This window comes from Thermobia domestica, chromosome 7, assembly GCF_964235325.1.
Source record: "Thermobia domestica chromosome 7, izTheDome1.hap1.1, whole genome shotgun sequence".
Taxonomy (NCBI): Eukaryota; Metazoa; Arthropoda; class Insecta; order Zygentoma; family Lepismatidae; genus Thermobia; species Thermobia domestica.
Genome location: NC_137460.1, coordinates 158,593,072 through 158,618,493, shown reverse-complemented (window position 1 = coordinate 158,618,493; position 25,422 = coordinate 158,593,072). Strand labels below are relative to the sequence as shown.

Below are 25,422 nucleotides of genomic sequence, written 5' to 3'. Positions count from 1 at the left end.
GTAAGATATTACAATGTTTTAAGCTAAGTATTATTATGTGTTACACTATTTACCGAGTTACCCGCATACTCAATTCATATAACTTCTTATGCAACATTCAGTAGATTAATCATTTTATGGATAGAAAGTCATGTGTAATAGGGAGCTGTCACAAACAACATTAACGAATCATTAATATTGTCTGGACCATCAAGCAACAAATCAACGACGTTTAGCATTGCACAAGTAAATGTTAGTTTCCTTGCTCCGAAAATGGATGAATTATGAATCTTGGCCAATGAAAAAAAAAAAAATATATATGATCCCGACGGAATCACTCGATAGTACAGTAAGTTCATGTTATAGAAATAGATCATTATCATCTATTGAGAAATGGTCGGATCGACAGGCAGAGAGGAGGAGTTGCAGTCTAATTGCAATGACTAATCGCGATTCGTAATAATCTAAATATGAAATTGCTGAATATCGACATTTCACACAAAAATGAAATTGACTACGTATGTTTCAAAATTAACGCCAATTCAGTTAAATAAGGTACGTGTAGCTTATATAGGCCATCAGAGTTCAGTACATTAAATTGGTGGATGCTCAAAGTGGCGATCGCGAATATATGTTTTATGACTGACAATTTGTTCATCATAAGGGATCTGAATTGCAATTTCCTTACACCTTGAAATGCAGACACAGCTTATTTATGTTCCATGTTTGGTAGCTTTCAGCTATTACTTCAAGTGATATGAATCATGGAGACAACTGAAATGATATTAGATGTATTTACTACTAGTAACACCAATATATTACGTTGCAGAGGAGCAAAAGTATCAATCGATAGTTCGGATCATTCTTCAGCATTTATGTGTTTACAATTAGAAAAGTCACCAACAGTCTTGGGAAGTAACGTAACGCAAGTAACGCGTTACTTTTTGAGTAACGTTTCCTAGTAACGCGTTACATTTTTCCAAAAGTAACTGTAATGGTAACACGTTACAAATTTTTAAGTAACATACCTAATTTGCGTTACCTTTTTTGCATTACATTTCGAATAAGTAATTACAATATATGTATATATATTTTTTCGGAAAGAAATGTTTCTTTCTTGTAAGTGAATTTCTCAGAATGGTGCAATGGAGCATGAATTATGTCAGTGACCGACAGTCAGTCACCGACATATAGAGAAACAGATCGTAGTGCCACTTGCTGTTTTTGGAAGATGAGTACAACCTCAGGAAAATCACATGTACTGATTGCAAGCACCTGTAAGATTATGTCATAGATTTTGACGGCTCCAAATCAATACATTCATCGAGTGAACTACAAGTGCAATTGTGGTCTATTTTACTTTGGTTGGTGTTGTTTTTATAAAGGTCTAGAACGAAAATATTTTGTAGGACGAATATTTGAAAGAATACCTTTCTTAAAAGCTGAGGATGATGGTGGATAGAATTTAAAAGTAAAGTGTCTGAAGCAGGGGTAAAAGTGGATCTGAAAAGGTAAGGGGACGCATGACGTCACGCCGTCCCCGTGCCAATCTTTGCCAATTGATATTTCTTTAGAAAGTGGGGTGACGCTACAGATATTTTCTGAAAGTAGAGGGTCGGCGTCCACGCGCGTTCCCCTTTTATCCCTGGTCTGAAGTGAAGCGATATATATTTATCAACAGCCAGGGTGCATAATTAACGATATACAGTAAAGGGTCAATATGAATAAACTGTGTTCTCATGAGAAGCCCTATCATATTACTAGAAAATAGTTTGTTGATGGTACCCCTGTATGTAATATAGGAGTTCTTTCAGTTCAGTTTACGTATCCTAGAGTCCAGTTGATTATAGAGTTTAGAGCAACTAGCTTTAAAAAGCATGTATCGATTTTAGAGTTACTGGCAAGTTTGGATTCACCCCCAGTTCATGTATTATTTTATTAGTTATAGTGCAATGTTGCTCTATATTCTGTATTTTTATTTGTACATAACAATGCTATAAATAATTTTGCAGAATAATAATAAGCAGTTCTTTTTTTCTAACGCAGTATGGCATTTTATTCAGTGTTACATTTTATGAAAATGTTCGTATAGCTGTCAAGTAAGAATTTGTTCTTGCATCTACATAAAGAGATTTAGAACGTGCGATATTATGTTTATGAAGTCAGCGAAGCCATCAAATTTCCAATAAAGTAACTGTCCACATGAAAGGATATAGCAACACTACAATTATCAACCTATAGTTCTAAATATTTACGATGATTGGGGAAAATGGGAATGTGCAATAATAATAATAATAATAATAATAATAATAATAATAATAATAATAATAATAATAATAATAATAATAATAATAATACGAAAAAATGAAGTAATAAGTTTTTTTTTTTTTTTTTTTTACATATTCAAAGTTTTGGACTTAAAAGTAACGCGCTACTTTCGAAGTAGGGTAACAATTACATTTTTGAGGCAAGTAACGCGTTACTAACGCGTTACATTTTAAGGGAAAGTAAAGTAACTTGTAACGCGTTACATTTTCACAAGTAACTTACCCAACACTGGTCACCAAAGAACAAAGGAAAATAATCACATATTGCGATTAAACTACTTTGATCTTTGCAAATTTACTCGTGATATAAAAAAAGCACATATTGGAAATTGATTGAAAACTTACCGTTATTAAAACTTTTGACAAATACGATCTAATTCTTTCTGCGACAATTACCAAAAGTAAAAGTCCGTGGTTAACTGATAATGTTAGACTATTAATAATATTTTAAAAATCGCGCGTATCTCAATTCTGAACCGATGTTCTCTGAAATATACGTAATTTCACTACAGTGAAGGCAGGAGAGAGAGAGACAACTTTACACAAAATTTCAGTAGTAATAATCTGTGCTCGAAGAAGATGTGGAAGAGATTTAGGGTTCTCGGTTAACTAGCACTATCACATCCCTACTTCATATCACCGATGATATTTGCCGAGCTTCAAATGAGAATCATATACCATTTCTGATATTACTGGATCTTACATAAGCACTAGATACTGTTCATCACGACTTACTCTTAGCTAAAATGAAATACTATAACTTTTTCCCTAACATTATTCAATGGTTCAGGTCATATCTTTTAGGCAGGCAACAAAGAGTAATATTTAGATACCCAAAATGTGCAATATCAAATTCAATTAGTCTTCAAAGTGGAGTCCCGCAAGGGTCAATACTGTGAACCCTGCTGTTTTATCTATATACAGCAGACTTATCGAAGGCTCACGTTAAAATACATCTAAATGCGGACGACACACAACTCTGCTTATCCACATCTCCAAGGCATGCATTATACAGTGCCGTCCTCGTAAATGAGAATTCAGAAACATTCAGTGACTGATACTTATTCAATTCCTTGAAAATAAATGTAAGTAAATGCTTATTTGCTATCATAGAAACTAGAGAAAATCAGAAAATTGCAAAATGAGCAATTTAATATACACAGACCAATTCAAAACACGCTTTCAAGCTACTTACCCACAAAAAAAATGTATTATTAGTAGATGAGAAGTTAAATTGGAAGCAACACATATCTACTGTAACTAATACATCATTATTAATCCCTCTACTATTAATATAATGAAATATAATGAACTCTTAAATACAAATGACAGAGGCTCATTTTTCTACTGTAATGTTTAATTTCAGTATTTTTATTTGAGTATAGTTAAAACATTTTAGTATCAGTTGTAAAAAATATACATACAATAGCAATATTCTTTGTAGACGTCAGATTCTTTCACTAAAAGTTGTTTATTTTCTGGTCCAAGGCTGATGTAACCCTCTGACGTCTACAAAGAATATTGCTATTTCATTTATATATTGTAAAATTAATACTAAAAAACTTTTAATTATATTCAAATAAAAATACTGAAAATTAATTAAACAATACACTGCTATTCGATTATTGTGACTCTGTATATGAACCAGCTATTACAAAATCCTTAGCAATATCAATGCAAAAAGTCCAAAATATCAGCATAAGATCTATCTATAACATACAAAAATCTGAACATATTCTACTCTTACTAAATAAAAATAAATTTTGAACAATGACAAAAAGGAGGCTGTTACATCTGCACTTCAAATACATCAACTTGTAAAAAATAGTGTCTTTTTTACCTTAAATTCAAGCTGACGTTCCGAAATGAAATCAACTCACACCAAACAAAAAATTCTGGAACATTCGATATTCCACGGCACACACACACTAAAAAAAGTAGCGAAACAATTTTTATTACAGCTGTGAGGGGTTGAAATTCATTACCCTCGATATAAGAGGATTCTTGACCTTTAAACATATGATAAATGTTTCCCTTTCTGTCAACAAAATCTTAGTTTGAGTACCTATTCCTTGGGCTGCAGCAAATAAACTACTAACATATGCACTATACAGTATTGAGTACAAGTATTAACTTATTAATAAAATCGTTGTATTTTTATTTTATCTTGGTTTTAATATATACAGTCATTGTCAAAAGTCTGAGCACACTACTGGTTTTTCAGAATTTAAAAAGAGAGAGAGAGAGAGAAACAGAAATATATTCATATAAAACCTAAGTTGTTGGACTTGTTTCAAACATTAGTGCTCATATAAAGAAATTGAAAAATATGATCTTGTTTCCACTGACGTGAGACAAATTTATTGAATATATTTGAGTTCAAAAAATGCCGATCTTTAGTATTGATAAAAGCATTACAACTTCCAGGCATTTGTCTGATTAATTTATGTAACTTTTTCAAAGTTGTGCGACCCAAATCCGCATTCCTGATGGAATTCTATGCATCATCTAGACATTGAGAAACATGTTTTTGTCCCATTACTTCATCAATTCGAAATAAATTATTAATTTAGTAGTCTGTAATGCATCTCCAAACAGTAACGTTACCTTCTCTGTACCTTGGTGTGGGTAATACACTATGGGGATAAAAGCGCTCTTCGGGACAACGACGCATAAACTACTAGCATTGTAAGACGAAAAGTTTGAATATAGATTTGTGGGTCTAGAGTACCCTTTTCCATCATTCATTGTTCCAGTCTTTGTTTATTTTTTTAGCCTTGGAGTAATGTTTCCTGCTTGAAGGAATGATTTTTTTTTTTTTTACTGGAATCCTATCCCCAAGACCACAGAACTGAAGACGCTGAGCAAGCGTTCTCTTTGATACCGATTGGAAATGGCTCTTCCACACTTCTGCTGGTTCTTCCGAAGCGGTTAACATCTATTCCACTTGCCTGTTTTTCCTGTGAACTTGTCCTTAAGAGAAGTTGTTATTTTCGAACGATCAATACGTTTCCATGTAGTACTTACACACTTTGTAAGTCGGGACACTTTCGAGAACCCGGCACACTGCTCCGCCTAATCACTGAGCAAGTTTTCGCAAAGAATGACTCTCTTTTCTCCAAATAACCTCTTGAACACGTGCTTCGACTCTTAGTTAACAGTTTCATTTCCGCATTTCATAGTATTTGCATGTTCTTCACACTATTCGAATCACACTTTCAAGTGAAGGAAAGCAGTAAGATCGTATGTCACAGATTTGGATCCAATTTTACTCATATTACGATACGATTTAATAGCGCATGCACAACTGTTCGTTGAAGTAAAGAGACAATTACTGACAACATTTCACATGCTACTAGGTGTCGTTAAAACATCATCAAGCATAACATGCTAAGCAGCTTTCAATAAATTTGTTTCGATGTCAACAAGGCCATGAATTTTTGTATCCTCATATGAATAACATCATTTATGTTCAAAAACGAGTCAAATAAACATGTTCTTTTTATGGACGCACTGTCTTTTGTTTGAAAAATTTTGAAAAAAAAAGTCAATAGTGTGCCCAGATTTTTGACAATGACTATATATATAGGGGTATCCCTTATACAAGGTAATTTCGTGTTACGACACACACACCCGCGAAATGTACTCCGTGTGTGATCGTGAACACGCATTAGTGAAATAGCAGCTCTCTAAGAGAACGTTAACCAATGACATGTCTTAACGACAAATTAATAAAATGACGTTTCCACATTACAATATAATTTAGAATGTCCAACCGTGATAACGGAGAAACCAAAAGAGACAGAGAAACGAAACTTTGCACGAAGCAACTAGAGAGAGGAGGACACCTGCCCATCTATTGATGAACTTCACTTGATGAACAGTATTGACAACCGAAGTGAAAGTTATGTTTTTGTAAATCAAATGCGCTAAATTGGATATCATCATTGAAAACAACAATGAAAATAAAGACAAAATACAGATCAGTGCTGTAAACGTTTCGAGAAATAACATGAAACAGACATTGTGTCATCATGTTTCACAACAATGCACTTCAGCATGTCACTCAAAGGATGATGGAGACTATGAATTGCAGTATGAAACTCTCTCTCACCCACCTTATTCTTCTGACTTCTTCTTCACAGACCACCACTTCTTGGCAGAGAAGATCTTCCCTGATGACTGGAAGGTGCTACTTGCGATTGGGCATTTCATCGCTTTGAAGACTCCAGAGTTGCTTCCTCATGGATTCCAATTGTTGGTTGAGCTATGAGAAAAGTGTGTTGCTTCAGCCGGAAACTTCTTTGGTTGGCTAGGTCAATGATGAGGAAACTTCGGCTGTGAACAGATGAAATTTTTTAGAAAAGTTCTATCTAGCCCGCAAATGTTCTCTACTGACGAATGAAAATTATGAATATTAACATATGCCAACATATTGGACCGAGAATCCGGACGTTGACATATACAATTTTATCCACACATAACTCAATGTATTAATAACCATAATAGCATGGGGGCAATTTGAAGAGTTTTTTCATAATAAACTTAACCATTAAATTTTAGGTAGAGCAAATAATTAGTTAAGATGGATGAATTAGATTGTAGAAATAAAAGTAGAGATATCAGATCAGAATATTACCCAAATCTGGTGCTGAGGCCTTACGATAAAAGTTATAATAGCTGTCATAATGAATTTTGAAGATAGGATAAGAATTAACTAATTTTGTGACAAAGTCGAATAATAAAGTGTGATATCAAATAGCAACCAGCATTGTACTCACCCAGACTTTGACGAGTGAAGATTTTAGAGATGTCGATCCTTCTAGTCAGACGGTCACTTCAGAACTCTCCCTAGTTCCCTACTCTTTTTCGTCCACCTACCTTTTCTTCCTAGTTTTGGTAGCGTCATTTCTTCCGCTTACCATTACATTTTTAGAGTGACGTGAATAACGTGAAGTAGGAAGTGTTATTATTTCCTTGATACATTGCTACGTAACATATTTTTATATTTCCTATTTAAAAGAATGTTTTAACTGGACATAGTTTTTAAATTATTATGAGATTTCCTTGATTTCTTTGCATGTGTGAATGACCTACAGCACCAGACTGGGGATTGAATTTTATTTGCATTTAATATAACAAGGTTTACAAAATATTGAAGCCAAAACCAATAAAATATTAATCGCCCTTCACCAAAATGCTTTAGTCATATTACATTCCTCCCCGCTTGGATATTCGGCATCTCCGATGTCGATATAAATATTTAAAATCAAAGTAACACCAAACCATAAATAATTGAATATATGTATCAAACGTTTTGTTAAAATAAAAATCAGTTTGTATCAAGCTGAAATGAATGAGTTATAAAACACTGCTTAGTCCAAGATAATCATATCAAGCATAGAAAAGAAGTCGTTATGATTACGTTTGCATATTACAAGGTCAGTAATACAGTCACAAGAATATGCATGCGTCCTTGCAATGTCACATGTAGAAAAAAAATCTCCACACAGCAAAACAGAGTATAGGTCAGTTTTACATTGTTTGTGTTCTGTGATGGAGTGAATTGTATTTGTTTTTAAGATTTGTTCGCTGATATATTGGTAAGTAATTATTTATATCATTATATAAAAACAAAATTCACTCGTTTTTTTTATATAAACACTGATTGTATGTTATGTGAATTTTCACTGATGTTCGCAACTGCACTACACTAAATAATTGTGAATATATGTATATATGTGTATATAAGTAATCATGAAGATAATCATAATTACATCCATCACCAAAATTATTCGTGAATTCACTCTCACTTTTCTTTTTACTAAAAATTAAATTGCACTAAAATCACCACACTATTTTACATAATTATATATATAACATTTTCACTATTGATACGACATTATTTCACACAATCACTTATCACAGTTCGCTTACACATATAGACTTGGGGGGAGGGGAAATCACGCTAGGGGGGCTCAGACGAGTATTTCCTGGTTCATCCTATTTCCAGTGGATATGGCAGGAATCCAGAAGTGTCCTCTTCCTTTGCACTTGTTGAAATTTTAGTGTCCATGGAAAATATATTGATGGAATTTAGTAGTTAATATCGTCTTGATGTAAAGAATGATTATTTATTAGCATATGGTATGTCGACATAGCCGTCTTGAATATATTCTTTAAAGTCAATGGTTGGTGATTTGTAATTTCAAAACTGTGGGGATGTCTTAGAGTACATGCATGCTGGTTTGATTGACACGACACAAATTCGACTTAAGGAGAAATATTTGAAGTATAGTTGGAATAAGTAACTATGTAATTTAAACCATGAACGCGCAGAGAGATATCATCTGAAGAGAAATTAGGAATGTTTTGATTTTGTTCATTTTCGAAGTAGATATCATCATATACAGGGTCTAGTTGAGGTAAAGATGGGATTTGAATAGAACAAATTTTTGTTGTGGCTGTTGAATTACATTTTCTGAAGATTTTCTGCATTGAAAGTAAATAACAATGGCTAACATAAGGAAAATTAAGATAGAAATGACAGTGAATATAATTATATAGAATATGGCGAAGTTCATGTTGATTATTTGCCTATAAAGGAAAACAGAAGAAAATACTATATAATTTTAGTATGGGAGTTTAATGAATAGATTTATAATTACATAAGACACAATATATGTTTGTTTCATATGCGCATACACACTTCCAAAAATTCGCTTTGCGAATACCTTTATGTGTACCTTTTTTTGTGTGTGTGTGTGTGTCCAGTTTGATGTCTTCGTCTCGCTTTGCAAGAAATTGATATTCAAAACTGGATTTTTTTCTTTCAAAGAAAATAATAGTCTGTCTTTGGATTTGCTTTGCAAATCATGTTATGACTATTATTTGATTACTTCAGTAATATATAATCTAGGTTTCTATCATCATGTTGCAATAATATTTTTCGTATAAGGAAACCTTTCATACACTATTCGTTTGCACGTGCTTAAAATCATTTAAAGTTTCTTCATTATGTAAATGTAATTTCGTGTTTATATTCGATATCTCCCTATTAATTTTAAATAATTTTATAGATAAAAATATGATAGTGAGAGGTGACAGTACAGCACTTGTAATAGATATTATTAATAGCAATGACATTGGGTCATTAGAAATTTGTAAAGATGGAGTGTAGGCATTTACAGTTATATTTTCTATTTGCTGCGCTAAAGATTCCAACTTATTCGAAAAAGTATCCATATGAGGAGAAAATGGGGGATAAGTGATGTTAGGCATTAACATTTTGTGAGTTAAATTTAAAGTGCGTCGTGAATCAAGAATTTGATCGGCTATTGTTATGGATTCAAAATCTTCGTACACGAAAAATGAAGCATTTCCATGATAGACGTTGACACTGCTATAGGCTGGTTTTCCGTGTATCCTTTTAATTAGGTGACCATTTACATTAGTGGAGAGAATTATTCCCAAAGAAGTACGCTTGAAAATAAACTTAGCATTTATTTCTTTAGTTTGCATTTCACAAAATTCTGTAGAATTATGAAACAATAAGTTTGATAAACATTTCGCTTTAGGTAAGATCGACATTTGATTAGTATAGCATAGAAACAAGAAAGAAATCCAATGGCACTGATCTTTTTCTATTAAGTGAAGAGAATCTTGGTATAAGTATACATGTTCTGGAAGCTTGAAGGAAACAATACGATTTTGTGATAAATAACCCAAATTGGTTACTTACCAAAACTAGGAAGAAAAGGTAGGTGGACGAAAAAGAGTAGGGAACTAGGGAGAGTTCTGAAGTGACCGTCTGACTAGAAGGATTGACATCTCTAAAATCTTCACTCGTCAAAGTCTGGGTGAGTGCAATGCTGGTTGCTATTTGATATCACACTTTGTTACTACATTCGACTTTGTCACAAAATTAGTTAATTCTTATCCTATCTTCAAAATTCATTATGACAGCTATTATAACTTTTATCGTAAGGCCTCAGCACCAGATTTGGGTAATATTCTGATCTGATATCTCTACTTTTATTTCTACAATCTAATTCATCCATCTTAACTAATTATTTGCTCTACCTAAAATTTAATGGTTAAGTTTATTATGAGAAAACTCTTCAAATTGCCCCCATGCTATTATGGTTATTAATACATTGAGTTATGTGTGGATAAAATTGTAAATGTCAACGTCCGGATTCTCGGTCCAATATGTTGGCATATGTTATGGTGGAGGCGCCGGGTACCGATCCCGGTACCTCTCGCTTGGCTTGAAGATAGGAAAGTGATATTATTTCCTTGATACATTGCTACGTAACATATTTTTATATTTCCTATTTAAAAGAATGTTTTAACTGGACATAGTTTTTAAATTATGAGATTTCCTTGATTTCTTTGCATGTGTGAATGACCTACAGCACCAGACTGGGGATTGAATTTTATTTGCATTCAATATAACAAGGTTTACAAAATATTGAAGCCAAAACCAATAAAATATTAATCGCCCTTCACCAAAATGCTTTAGTCATATTACAATATGGTTACTTCGAAGGAGTTGTATTAGAAAATGAAATGAAATCTTTGACTTTTGCTTCCCACGGTTATGCCAGATAGGATGATGAGAAACGAATGAAATGATGGAATGAAGAAAGTGGGAGGAAATAGGAGAACCCCGAGGAAACCACCCACACAGTGTTTGTCCATCACAAAGTTCACTTGGCGCGAGCTGGGATCGAACAGGTGTTGTATGAGAAATTGAGAAATAAGTATTTAACTTCACTTCTAAGAATCAGTACCTCCCAGTTCGAAGAGATTATGAGAAACTTCAATCATTAATAGGACTCAGTATTAAAAGACTTCTGTAAAATACCCTATATCATTGTTTTTTAAATAAATTATATTGGAACACCTAGGTATATTTTTCCTTTGCCCCTCTCGTAAAAATAAAGTGTTATATCTTTCTTTTGTTTTGGTTTTGAGAGTGGCATACGTCAGTCGGAGACTTCAATTGCACCAACCCAATTCATAAAAGATCAACATAAGTAAACAATTATTATGAAGCACATTTTTTCACTACAATTTTATTATTTTTCCATAATTGCAAGTCATAGATGGATCTATATTCCGCATATCATATAACGTATACTGAAATAAATAGGTAAGTATAAACATAAGGATAAGATCACATAAAAGAATTTTATTATTATTATTATTATTAACTAGCTAATTTTCGAAACGATACTGAACTCTTCGATCACTACTTCTAAGCTGTAAACATGTTTTGAAAGAGAGAATTGAATGTCCGAAATTGAGAAATAGATTCAATCTTTTCAGAAAGAAGAAACTTCATGTACGTATTTGTTACGGATAACCTTAACGAATGGTTTAGGCAATTGAAAGAGAATAGCAAAACAAGGAAGCAAAAAAGAAGGGTGAAACAAAGTGGAAGACGATAATAATGGAGGGTTAAAGAAAAAGAAGGAGAAAAGTGGATCAGCGAGCTTAAGAAATGAAATCACCTTACTAGATTACAAGTGACGTGCCTCCTCGCGAATCCGAAACATTTTATTCTTCCAATGAGCTAGAAGTAATCTTGCGGATCTAAAATAAAATCTTTAAAGATAATTTTCCTCTTTGATTTGGGTTTTTGGAGTTCAATCATGCTCAACACTCAGAAACTGGTAGCCACATTTAAGATTTTCATGGATAAGTAATTTTTAATATATCATAATTTTAGAAACAAGTGAATTTCGTTTCACAATGTATAATTACGGTAGACTTCCAAACAATGGGAATGCAATATTCACACTTGAAGTAGTACATCTATAACTGCTAGTTGCAATAGAGTAATAAGATCAAAGATAGGCTCTGTTCCTTGGACGCTGAATTAATATCAAAAAGCCATTGCTCGCTATCTCTTAGTACTTTCCCTCCATGGGGATTAACGTTTGAACCGGAAGAGGTAATATAATCGATGTCAATCACGTCTGGTTGCAATCAAAAAGAATAAAATCAGAGATGAAATATATTCTTAGTACTGAATACATATCAAAAATCTACTTGTAGCTAACTATTTCCGTTATATTCATTAAGTTATCCATGTTATAATCTAATAAACGTAGATTTTCACTATCTTTTTTATTTCAACGGATAGACAAAAGTCGAGACAAAACTCATATTGTGGCGATGAATCTATGTCAAAAACCGTTTTCTGATATCCTCTACCGTTGTTGCTCTATGGAAATAAGTATTGGAAACGGAAGTAGTAGTAAATTTGAACCATTTTCGGTTTTGGTAGAGTTTTGGAGCTGGTGATAGCATGTTCTTTTGAGACGCTGAACCGATTGCAAAGAAACGCTTGTTGCTACCTATTCTGTTCTATAGCGATGAATGCTGAAACCAGAAATGGTTTATTTCTAGAACTTCCTGTTTGAGGAGCGGGTCATTGGAGAAGACAAACTCTATTCTTAGGACTCTGAATCGATTGAAAAAAAAAACGCTTCTCGATATCATTTTTTTTTCTCTATGGAAAACCGAAAATACTAGTAAATTTCAACAGCTTCGGTTTTAGTTGAGTATTTTAGGTAGTCATGATATGTTCTGTTGAGACGTTGAATCGATTGCAATAAAATAAAATAAAATAAAAGACTTATCCTTCTCTATTTTTTTCGTTCTGTGGCGATAAACATTGAAACTAGAAATGGTTGACTTCTACTACTTCTGCTTTGTATAGAGAGTTAACCTAAGGTATGAAATATTCTTGGGATGCCAAATCGATTGCTAAAGACAACATGTCGATATTTCCGTTCTTGCTCTATGAAAATCAGTATTAAAACCGGAAATAGTAGTAAATTTCCACAAGTTCTGGTTTTAGCACAGTATTGCGGATGGTGACGATATGCTTCCTTGAGATATGGAATCGAATCTGTCACTATTATCGTTTTTGTTCTTCGACCCAAAAAAAAAAACTTTGAAAGAGGAAATAGCTAATTTCAACCATTTCCGGTTTGAATGACACGTTAATGGAGAAGATGAAATCTATTCTTGAGACGCTGAATAGATTACAAAAAAAAAAATCTGAGAGATTTTCATAAAATGCTTTAGATTTCAAGATCACATCTATAAAGATCTTACTTGACAAAATTACAATCATACAAAATATAGGTTATATAAAAGTTAAGTAATGGCTATATGAACATCGATTATACTGTGTTTTAATCACCAGATCTCAAGCAAAATCGTTTTTGTGTGTATGTTTTCGATATCGCTGTCTGATTATTATTCATTCATTAGAGTGATTTTGTTAATGAACAAAGTCGATCGCACAATCATTGAACTGAAAAACATTCTGATGTAAACCGACTATATTTCTATTAAGATATTGGAATCTGTCATGAGGTGACTTCACTCATCAGCTGTCCCCATGGGAAGGTTTTTTAAAAAATCATCTGCCGGACGTAAAATTCAAAATATGAGTCTATTTCAAGATAATTTGGAAACGGAAGTGTATGAGCTTTCATATTGTGTTGTCTTTTGATTCAAAACCGCCCATCCCATAAGTAGACTTGATTGATTGGAATTTAACGTTCCTTTGCATCACCGAGGCTATATAAGGCAAACCAATACTTGGATATGTATCCCAAGTAAGCACCCGTATAGAGAATCAAATCTATGGCCACGTGAACAGCCAAGACAGGCGTTAGTCACTTTGTTACGAAGAAGCACTATTTAAGTAAGAATTACGTGATACCATGCTCAGCATATAAACCATACCGAACAGTAACGTACTTCTCATGGAAGTAGAATTGTCCGAAAGAATTCTACAATATATATATATATATATATATATATATATATATATATATATATATATATAGATAGATAGATAGATAGATAGATATAGATATAGATATAGATATAGATATATAGATATAGATATAGATAGATAGATAGATAGATAGATAGATAGATAGATAGATAGATAGATAGATAGATAGATAGATAGATAGATAGATAGATAGATAGATAGATAGATAGATAGAAGGATATGGTTATCATAGAACAATGTATTTTTGGTGAAATTAGGGATCAATTTTCCTCACTTAAGAGTTAAATCAGGATTGGAAGAAAAAAAGAAGAAGAAGAAGAATCAAAGATTTCTCTATGCCGAGGCAGCAATAGCACATTTCCAGTAAAAAGAACACCTAAAACCCTGTTTTAAACGTCACTGAGCAAGCAAAACTATTGTGTGTGTGTGTGAGAGAGAGAGTATCTAATTAGCGCGCTGTACACTTGATCGTCCATTGTCACATTTCTTTTCTGAAAAGGAAAACGATATGCAGCTTGATTCAGCATGGATATCACCAGGTTGCATTTAAAATAATGTGTCTGTTTTGCTCTTTCCATTCTGTTGAAGGGGGGAAAAGGAAGGATAAAATAGAAAAAAATTCGGTATAACTGTTCCTAACGTGTTAGTAAGTTGATTAATATTAGCGTTTAACAAAAAGAAAAAAATGTCCAAAGATGAGACATGTAGCAATCGATAGATCGTATTGAGCTAAATAAAATTACATGAGTGAAAGTAAAGCCTCGTACAAAGTTCTCAAGAAAATGGAGAAAAACGAATTTGCAAACCTGATTTGATGCTGCACAAAAGCAGTGTGACTTACTGAGATCTGCCAATAGTGGTTGACAGATTTAATTTTGCTGAAAGAGATTATTTATTCATATACTGTATGTGTAGCAAAATAAGGGGTCACGGTGGATCAGTGCTAGATCGCTTACCTCTGATGCGTAGGGTCCGTGGTTCAATTCCCAGTCATGTAAATTTATGGTGGTGAGCATCGAGACTGTGGATTTTCTTCGGGCACTCCCGCTTTTTCCCACTCTCATTCCACCAATCATCATCATTCACCTTAATCATCCATCTCCCTTAGCCTAAAGGACATAATCGTGAGACGTTAAACTCAAAGATATGCAGCAAAATACACTATTAACGAACAGATCTTACTCATTGCTGTTTGTCTTTTCCTAACAGTGACACTTTCCATCCATTAAGCACATACTATTCATAAAATAACATATGCTACAGACAGCTACAGGTTGAAAATTGCCTGTAAATTCACTTTACAATAATATCAAATATGGCATCTTTCTTCTCAAACAAGCATCTTGATATTTTAGTTCAATTTCATACTTTAATATTGTATTTTCTTTTCCTTTCCAGCAAGCATCACTTCGCCTCCTCGAACGCCAAGAGCCCCGCGTGGTGGGTCACTTCGAGAGGGGAGGGAACGGCATAGACCTGTGGAGAGACAGAGACGATTTTCGGCCCACATCGTCGCTCGACGAGAATCTGTGTACGGCGGGATCGACGCTGCTATTAGACGCCCGTCGTTGGCATCGGTGGCAGAAAGAGGCAACTGGGGCAGTCGCTGGGAGTTTCTACTGTCCTGCGTGGGGCTCTCCGTGGGAATTGGCAATGTCTGGCGATTTCCCTACCTCGCGTATCAGAATGGAGGCGGTAAGTGCATACTTTCTTACATTTTACCAATTAGCTACCTACGATGAGCGACAGAAGTTCTGAACCTTTTTCTGACTATATTTTTTTCACAATTTCACTGTATTATAATTCAAGTGTTTCTTCGAATACCCAAAATACTCTGTTTTTCATTTGAACTATTTATAGAGATCAGACCATTAAAACTGGTCTGAAAAAGATATTCTAGTTTATGCTATGGGAGAAAAACTTACAGGACTAATAATAAGTGCATTATAACCAATCGAATGGCAACAGGTTAAATATTTTACAACTCCTTGCCAGTATTCTGAAATTCACGGAAACGTACATAATCCTTATAATCAGTAATGTTTTTAAAATAGCAAACATTGTAAGAAATACCTAATACCTAAAGTAAGAATATAATGTAAGAAATTTTAAAACGTTAGAAAAAACTGAAATCTCAAATTTATCATTTAATCTTGGTTATAAAGGAGATTGTACGGAATACAATGATGCTGAAATAGTTACAGAAATGCTTAAAACGGAAGAAAATGGAAACGCGGCCATAAAAATCAGTGAATACAATATTGGTTCATCACAAAAAACTTAGGGTGTTACTACGTTGTATTACCTGACCAGCATAGTAGTGCTGACTTTGGCTGATGCGCTAGGTTGGTTGTGTTTACCGTAGTCGCTGGATGAGCGTGAGGTACAGGAGAGCGGAGAGCGTTACTGCTGCAGTGTATTCTATTATTATTATTATTATTATTGTTATTATTATTATTATTATTATTATTATTATTATTATTATTATTATTATTATTATTATTATTATTATTATTATTTAGCAAATTACAGTTTAGATATTATAAGGAACTTATTCTGTTTGTGCTTAATAAAGAACGGCATAAATTATATAGTTGTTACTGAATGTAAGAGTGATTCACCGTTCGTACAGTAATGAAGATGTATTTTGGATAGCAATATATTCATGGAAATTACCAATGCAAGAACAAATAGCATAATTGGCAATTCGGTGAGCTTCTATTGTGCATTAAGCAGATTCTCTAAAAAACATTGGATTTCATTATTAGACAAGAGCAACCTGTAAAAAGCGGGAATGATGATTCAATTACTAATTGATTAATTTAGGGTTGATAATTTAAAGTATTGCTTTCCAACTTAATTGTCGCGATTTTTTAAATAGAAATTCAGAATTTTAAACGAATGAATTACTTTTGATAAAACAATACTGTATATAAGCTTAAACAGGAACTCAATGATATTTTTAAAAACTTAGAAATATCTACGTTCTTTCTCAATGCTTTCTATTTGCATCCACAAATGATAAATTTTGATGCATGTTCTATACCTGTAGAAAATAACTGGAAAATATGAAATATGCTAGTTTGCTGAAATCTTATGAAGGTTTAAATATAGAGTTTCTGTACTCTTTGTGTGTGTGTGTGTGTGTGTGTGTGTGTGTGTGTGTTTGTGTATTTGTGTGTTTGATAAATTAAAAATTCACGTCGTAACATCGGGATCACAAATGAAACATACTGCACATAAGCAGAGTCAATTCTTTTAATATCACTGTATTTAATCCGATCAGTTCCCCCTAGCTACATCACTAACTTTTTGAATATGTATATATACTTTCTGGTAATTGCAAGGGAACAAACATATTCACCCATAACCTTTGGGAACGTGATCCTAGTGTATCAATTGACTAATATGAGCACAAATATAAGTCCAACTTTTTTTTATTAAAAGATAATTCGTTTGCCCACGATGCAAAGAAACAGAACAATAAATAAAAAAGATGAAAAGCAATATTAAGAGATGACAATAAATTCAAGTTATCATGGCCAATGGAAAAATGCAAAAGTTAACGACTGCGAGGAAAAGAGGAGAAAGAAAGTTGGATAACGTATATTTTTACAATACGTGGAGGAACTAAAAAAAAAAACTATGAAAACTTGAGTTAGGAGAATCAGCCACCAGATTCGAATCCTGGACCATGATTAGGAGGCAGGGGTAGTAACTGATAACTGGCACCCATTCTGGAAATTAAGAAATGAAATCAATTGTTGAGTTGAGTTGATTTTAGTTTAGCGTCCCTTTCAGCAGCGAGGCTATATGAGACGTGGACCTACTGATTAACGTGGAATCCGAACCACATGAGCTCCCGCCGGGAATCGAACCCGGGTCTCCCAGAAATGAAATCAAGTAACGTGAGAAAATAATTAGCCAAAATTGTGAAGAAAAGTTGGAAAGATCCTAATCCAAAGTGGATTGATAACTGCTGTTGATTACTGACTATGATTAAATACATAATAACAATACAACTTGATATAGGTTTTAACTACGTTCCAAAATTCATTCCTAAAATGTTTGTATGCGATCACAAACAATAGCTAACGCCGATTTCAATGTGACGAAAAAATATAGAAAATCTCTACTTTCTTCCTTTAAAATGATACCGAGTTGTATTCCTTTTTAAAATCTTCTAGAAGGTTGTACAGTTCGATTCGTTTCTAAAAGTTTTTAGAAAATTTCTACTTAAGATTAAGTTTGGGTTAAATCATGGAAACTGTCACCAATGAGCCTAGTGAGACCGAAAACTATAGATACGATAGTTATTTTTGTCATTTTATTTCTCACTCCTTCTCACCCCCATACCGATGTTACTGAACTTGTACTTAAACATTATTGGGTGTGTCATATTTACCTCAACAATGCTGGAAACGATGTATTCGACACAAAAATAAATAATTTTCAAATATTTTTACATAACATCCCTTTTCACTTCTATCTCTAAGGGAACTAGGGGTATCTTACCACCACAGCATATTTTTCAGGTTGTAAGTCATATGTGCACCAAGTCTGGTTGAAATTGCTTCAGAAGTTAGAGAAGTTAGGAGAACATCATAATACCTACCTACATACATACATGTTTATATAGAGAGAGAAATAAAATCGTTAGTCCATCCATCTTGACTCTGGAATTATTACTTAAATAATTAATATTTTTCTGACCAGAGTATGACTTCTTTATTAAAATTAAATAGATCGTAACAGTTTCAATAATGTAACATTATTTTCATTAGACTTTAATTGGCATTTAAATGTTCGTATTAATGTAGGTAATACAAAATACTCTGGTCAGAAGTCATACTCTGGCCGGAACAATATTATTAAAAAAAAAAAAAAAAAAAAAAAAAAAAAAAAACATCGTTAGATCTGTTTCTAAGAAACTCGCATTTAAAAACATCATCCTCCATTAAACAACCACTACTTTTAGGGTAAAAAGAAAATTGTACCCCTTCTAGTGCAGAATCTGCAACTTAGGTTTGAATTTTCATTCAGATACGTACAATGGCATCTTCTCCAGGCAAGTCGAACTAATTGAAACGAACGGTCAAACTCACAAACAGACGGAGAAACAAACAACGGAGGGTCATTTTCCTGCCATGTAGAAGTCATAAAATGTGTAAATGTGTTGAAATCTCGAATTAGATTCTTTTCAGGATCACCATGGTTTCTTCTCCCCTATTGTTGCTCCAAAGTAAATAGCATCCGAACAGCTAGCAAATGTGCGTTAAACTCTAGAGTCATTGAGAAATTAAACTATTCAATCTTGTATATTGCCACATCAAACAAGTATAAATTTTATAAGAAAACTAGCTGACGTGCCCGTTCTTTGCATGTGGAGAATAGGTTTATGAAACATATTCGAACGCCCTTTCCGCCTTTGGATACATATTTCAATGAAATTGTAATAACAAAAACCCGTAGATACTCTTTTTGGAATAATCTTTAAACTGCTACCCCTTAGGATACGGTCTTTAATAAAAGTGACACAATATAAACCCACCTTGAGGAAGGAAGGTCTATTATGTTCCAAGATTCATTTTTAATAATAAGCCATTTTCCCGTGATACGATCATAAACGACAGTCAACATCCCTTATCGCTTTCAATGTGGCGCAAAAATACAGAACATGCCCTCTTCTTACCCCTTTAAAACGGGAATTTTCAAGAGTAGGGACAAGTGTCTGTTTTTTTCTAATGAGGAGTATATATGCTTAATTCCATCGTCCTAATTTGAGGGACTTGTGAGATACTCTATTTACCCATAAATTTTGAACCTCTTATATTTCTCTGAGGATTCACGTTTCAATCAAAGCAACATGATAACACAGTTCCAAGTAGATGATAATTATAATCCGAAGTACATTTCAATCAGTCCATATTCCCGACGGGAGCTCATATCGTTCGGATCCCACGTTAAGCTGTAGATTCACGTTTCATATAGCATCGCTGCTGAGAGGGACGCTAAACCCTAATCCAACTAATAAAAAATAAAAGTTCTGTGCGACGGACGCCAGAGCGTGACGCTTTGTAGCAAGATTCGATGAATTTTGCTACAAAGAATCCAAATTTCGAAAGCCCAGAACAATTGACCGAGTCCATTTTTTTATGGGTGAAAAGCTTGAGCGATTTTGGATAGGGAAAATTCACGTAACATAGCCATAATAAAAACAAAAGTTGTGCGCAGCAAACCGCAGAGTATGGATTCGATGTATTTTGTTACGCCGAATCTAAATTTTGAAGCCCCAGGACTAACTATACTAACAGTATACAAAGTTATTTTTGTTCAGAAACCTAAAATTTTTATTTAATCTTTTTCCTAAGTTATCACTATTGTCCGGGCATCGCCCAGTGGGATCCAGAAAGGGGGTTCAGGGCTCGTGCGCCCCTCCATGAGGAGTAAAATATATAAATTAGTACCTAATGAAGCGCTTGTTCAAAGACTTAAAAAAAAAGTTTTAAAATTTTTCTCAAAAGGAAGATTCTGAATGCGTTCTTTACTCATTGCAGATGTAGATAATGTATGCTTTTCCAGTGGTAATCCTGGATTCTCTCGTTGTTGAACAGCATAGCTTTCCTCAATGCCGCCTCCAGAAGGGCGGAGATAAATATGTATTATGAAGCACCGTAGTCCACACTTTTAGTTAGCGAACCAAATATCGAAAAATGTCTCAAGTTTATTTTTTTTAGATCTACATCCCCTCAAAAATTCCTGTATCCGCCCCAGTATCAGTTGTTGCCAATTGACTGCTAATAATCATAGCGTACCGTTTGAAATGTTTTCAATTCAAACGTTCTTTGCATAAGGAACAGTTTTCCGTATTCTTTTCTTTCATCCTTACGCCATTTTACTATGTATGCCATACTTTCTGTTTGAAGAAACCAAGAACTGACGATGACAGTGATAATTTTATTGTAAATTATTACATCCTATCACAGTTTTTTAGGTAAAAAATAAACGAAATAAAAGTGAACCATCTCTTTAGAGATTCCACAATCTCTGAAGTAACCGAAAAACGATACGAATTAATTGTTTCCAGGGGCTGAAACTATTACTTCAAGTGACACCAGCTGACGTGATTGGATAGTGCTCGATCGTAGACTAGTAAATACACGAAATTTTATTCTTAGATTTGAGTCTCATCAATGACAATGCTGTATGTTTGACATAGTTTTACTGGCTATTAATCACCATAATTCGTTTCTTATCTCTTGTTAACCTATAGAACAGAGAATAGTTTGACGTACAATTTAATCGAAAACGGAAGGAAAAAATAAGAGTAATAAATAAACAATAATTGTTGAAGAAATGAATGGATAAAGGCAAATTGCCGATAATAATTTCTACTTGTTTTTAACGTATCTTTCCAAAGATCATGTGCTTGTTTATGTATGTCAAACTCTTTTCTTAACAAGATAGTTTTATATTTTTGTAACGACAAGATTAGCAACATTTCCATGATACTACAGCAATTAAAAAGAGAGTAAAGTGTTGATGCGGTGGCAAACCAGTGTGGAGATCTCTATGGCAACAAGTGGAGTAAGAGGGGAATTAGAGTAGGGGGATAAAATGACGTCAAACTCATTCGCTGAATCAGGAAAAGAGAAGCTATTATTGTTGCTTTCTATTGCTGACTAGTTGTGATAACATAGTTGTGATGATGACGGATCATTGGAGGGCGCGTGGAGAGGATGAGAAGTAATGACAATGACAGTGTCAGAAAGGGTTTTTTGTTACTCCGCACTAGGTTTACAAGGAAGTATTAACTACCATACAATAGGTTATGTCTGGTAGTTCAACGTGTGTGTTTATGCGTGTTTGATTCAGATGTTACGTGTTCATACATTGTTATGTATAGGAAGGAAATTAATACAAGGGAACTGCTGCAAATAACAGAAGAGGAACAATGCAAAAAAGAGATACAAATACTCTTGTTTAAACAACAAGGAAAACATAATTGTTACAAAGAAAGAATTAGCGCTTCAATCTGCTTAAGTTTTCCATACTCTTTCTTTTAAATTGTTGTAGGATGTATTAGTGCCTCTATCTGCATACATTGTGTCTAGGGATGCGCACGAGACAAGTCGAGACAGGATTTTCCTGACAAAATTCGAGTCGAGACACGGCTCTTCCAATAGAGAAATACCGGTATACATTTTTCGAGTCGAGACATCACTTTTACAGCACATTTTCGAGACGAGACAGCCACAAATCTTGTCTCGTGCGCACACTGAGAAAAAAAAATGTAGGTGGCATACTTAAAAACGTAGGTTACATTCGTAATTCCTGTAGTTTCTGGACTTAACGTACAACCGTATATAACATCCTGCAGCAAACGTATAGCTGAAAAAGTATGTATTATACGTACTGTCTGCACAAGTGCAATGACGTCATTCGTGTGACGTTATCTGCAGTAACAAGTATATACGGAGGTAATATCTAGCTTTGTGACGTCAGGGTCGTATGTAGCATGTGGGTTAATAATGACGACATACACTGACTATCAGGACGGAGCATGATTTCAAGAAGTATGCAATATACGTTCTGTACGTATGTTTCTTGCGTTCAACCCCGAGACAGCATCTATATTGTACTTGTGCCCCATACGTACGACTAGATACAGTATACGTATTGTACGTATGTATTATACAGATTTTCCTTATGTCGCACACAGCTTGTCCAGATACAGCATACAGAATATCCGTATGCACCATACAGAGTGCATATATGTAGCTTACAGACTGTCTGCATGCAGCATATAGATTATACGTATGTCGCGTACAGGTTGGCCATATGTAATGTATAGATTGGATGTATATAGCTAATAGGTTGTCCATATGAAATATACAGATTTTACCTGTATCGAATACGTATTGCCTTCTTGTAATGTATGGATCGGACATATGCAGGATCTAGAGTGTACGTATAGTGCACCATTATTAAAGTGCTGCAACATACTGCAAAGTGCATGATACATTCTTACTGTAATGTTGTCAAATATTGTTTTACTCTGTATGAAAACAAAAATAGCTTAAAATATGGTTGATCTCCTTTGTGCCAATAATAATAAAATTAACAATACTACACTTTTCAAATCTTAGTTTGGAGCAGTGAAACTGTCCAAAGAAATGTATTTACCTGCAGGGTGTCCTATAAGTTTGGGCTTCCTGCTAATTCGTTGGAAAGCTACTGCAAAGTCAAGTGTTGAAAAGTGACACAAGCGTTAATTTTAAAATTATGGGCACAGGAGGTTAACCATATATTAAACTATTTTCGTTTCCATACAGAGTAAATCAATATGTGATATATTACTGTAAGAATTTATCATATGGTTTGCAGTTAGTTAGTTGCAGCACCTCAATAATAATGCAAAATGCACAGCCTTATACAATCCTATATTCAAACTCAAACAAGATTTACGTACAATCATTTATTAAGCTGTTATCATCCATTGCTTGTACGATATAAAGATTATTTTACCTCATTCTTTTCCTTAATAGTATCTTCTACTAAAGTGCAGTTGTTACCACAAGAGGCCTGAATAGAATTTTCCAGAAATAACTTCTCTGTACATTTTAATTAACAGGTATGTCTTTTTTTTTTTTAAAATGTCGCAATAATTAAAAGTGTGGTGTCAGCCGGAAACGTATTCGCTTACAATATGATTCCTACTCAGTACTCGCCATTAAAAATGAAACACCAAGAAGGAGACTGGGTAGATGCGCCAAAGTTCCCAGGCCGATACCTAATAGTAAGTGCAGAATACTCTTAAACGTTCGCTGTATTCGCTGTGTGACAACGTGGTGACAGCGGAGGCGTTGTGCAGCCATCGACTAAACATATTTATTCTTCCCTGCTATAGACATTCTGCAAATTTGGACTTTCCTGGATGCATCCTTCTTAGTGCAACATTTTAAGGAAAGAGCAATTTAACAGTCTCATACATTGCTTAAAGAAAGAGCAATGATTCTCAGAATTACTCGGAAGATATATATACACAATAATTTAAAACGGTTATTTCAAACTTTGCAATTCAAAGCACGAAAAGAACTATAGATAAAAGAACACTGATTTTAGCCAAATAGTAATTAGTAAACTCAATCACACTCAGTACCATTAGTTGCTTGGTGTTATCCGTAAGTCAGAGATCACGGTATCTCATTTCGTGTAGATTTTTGCATTTGTTTAACGCTAAAAATGTATTTTATCGCTAATTGAACCCAGTACCATATATATACCGACAGGACGTACCTTAGTCACAAGGTGACATGAGTAAAACACTAAACTATTCGATTGACACCTGCGGCCTTGTCAACACTAGAGAAAGTTACAAAGTGATTAAGTAAATACGGAACATAGTTCATACAAAGTATAGCGATGTATGAAGTCTCCGTTTCATACGACTTGGATAAAGGATACATCTGAAATAGCAACAAAGAAATATATAATGATTTCTCTGGATAATTTGGATTAGTCCAGAATTCGAACACACACACGCTGGTAAGTCCAACATTTTTTTTTAACTTCTTTCTTCGGATTCCCAATAAAGTTGACTACTGAAAAGCTGAGTTATAGATTCTGTATTAAAACAACACCTTCGCTAGACATGTTCAGTATACACATTGTCTTACATACAGAACAATACATTAGTTATTAATGCATGTCTGAAATAATAGTGCTTCGTATAGAATTTTACTTCATCCAATCGCAATAGCACAAAGATAAAAAATATTGCTAGGGATAATGTTCTTATTACAGAGAAAAAGAATTAAAATGACTTAACATTAACAATCATTTTCTTTAAACAGAGATAATATTTTATTATAATTTATGGAAGAAAGAAATAATTTGTAGTACAGTATCTTTATTAGGGTTATATATTCGTACAAAATAATGTAAGTACAACTGAGTCTGTCTTCAGAAAGGGCGTACTTTTAGCCACAACCTACACTGCTTCTTTTGACTGTCTTTCAAGCAGAATCCTGGTTTGATGCACGAAATACCTGCAACAAAAATCAGAAAATATTTAAAATGTTATATTCAGTGTGCTTAATTTGGTTGTACTTAACAATACAAAGTATCTTAACATTTTTGAGATTAAATGGACAAAATCTGTTCGGTCAGGTATGGACTTTTGGGTTGCACGTAGAAAAACTATGAAGTGTTTATTGATGCTGAACAACAACTCAAAATGTATTACCATTCAAAAGTAAGTGGGTACCTCAATGGTGTTCGGGCTAC

General features: G+C 33.8%; 1 protein-coding gene across 1 annotated transcript in view; it reads left to right on the top strand.

The window, feature by feature from the left end:
• LOC145690531 (sodium-dependent proline transporter-like) overlaps nucleotides 1-25,422 on the top strand; it is a 527,499-nt gene that overhangs the window by 297,465 nt on the left and 204,612 nt on the right. Inside the window, exon 3 of the mRNA XM_081765492.1 lies at nucleotides 15,532-15,828. Within this exon, the coding sequence (XP_081621618.1) occupies nucleotides 15,532-15,828 (297 nt within the window). The remainder of the gene's footprint in view (nucleotides 1-15,531; nucleotides 15,829-25,422) is intronic.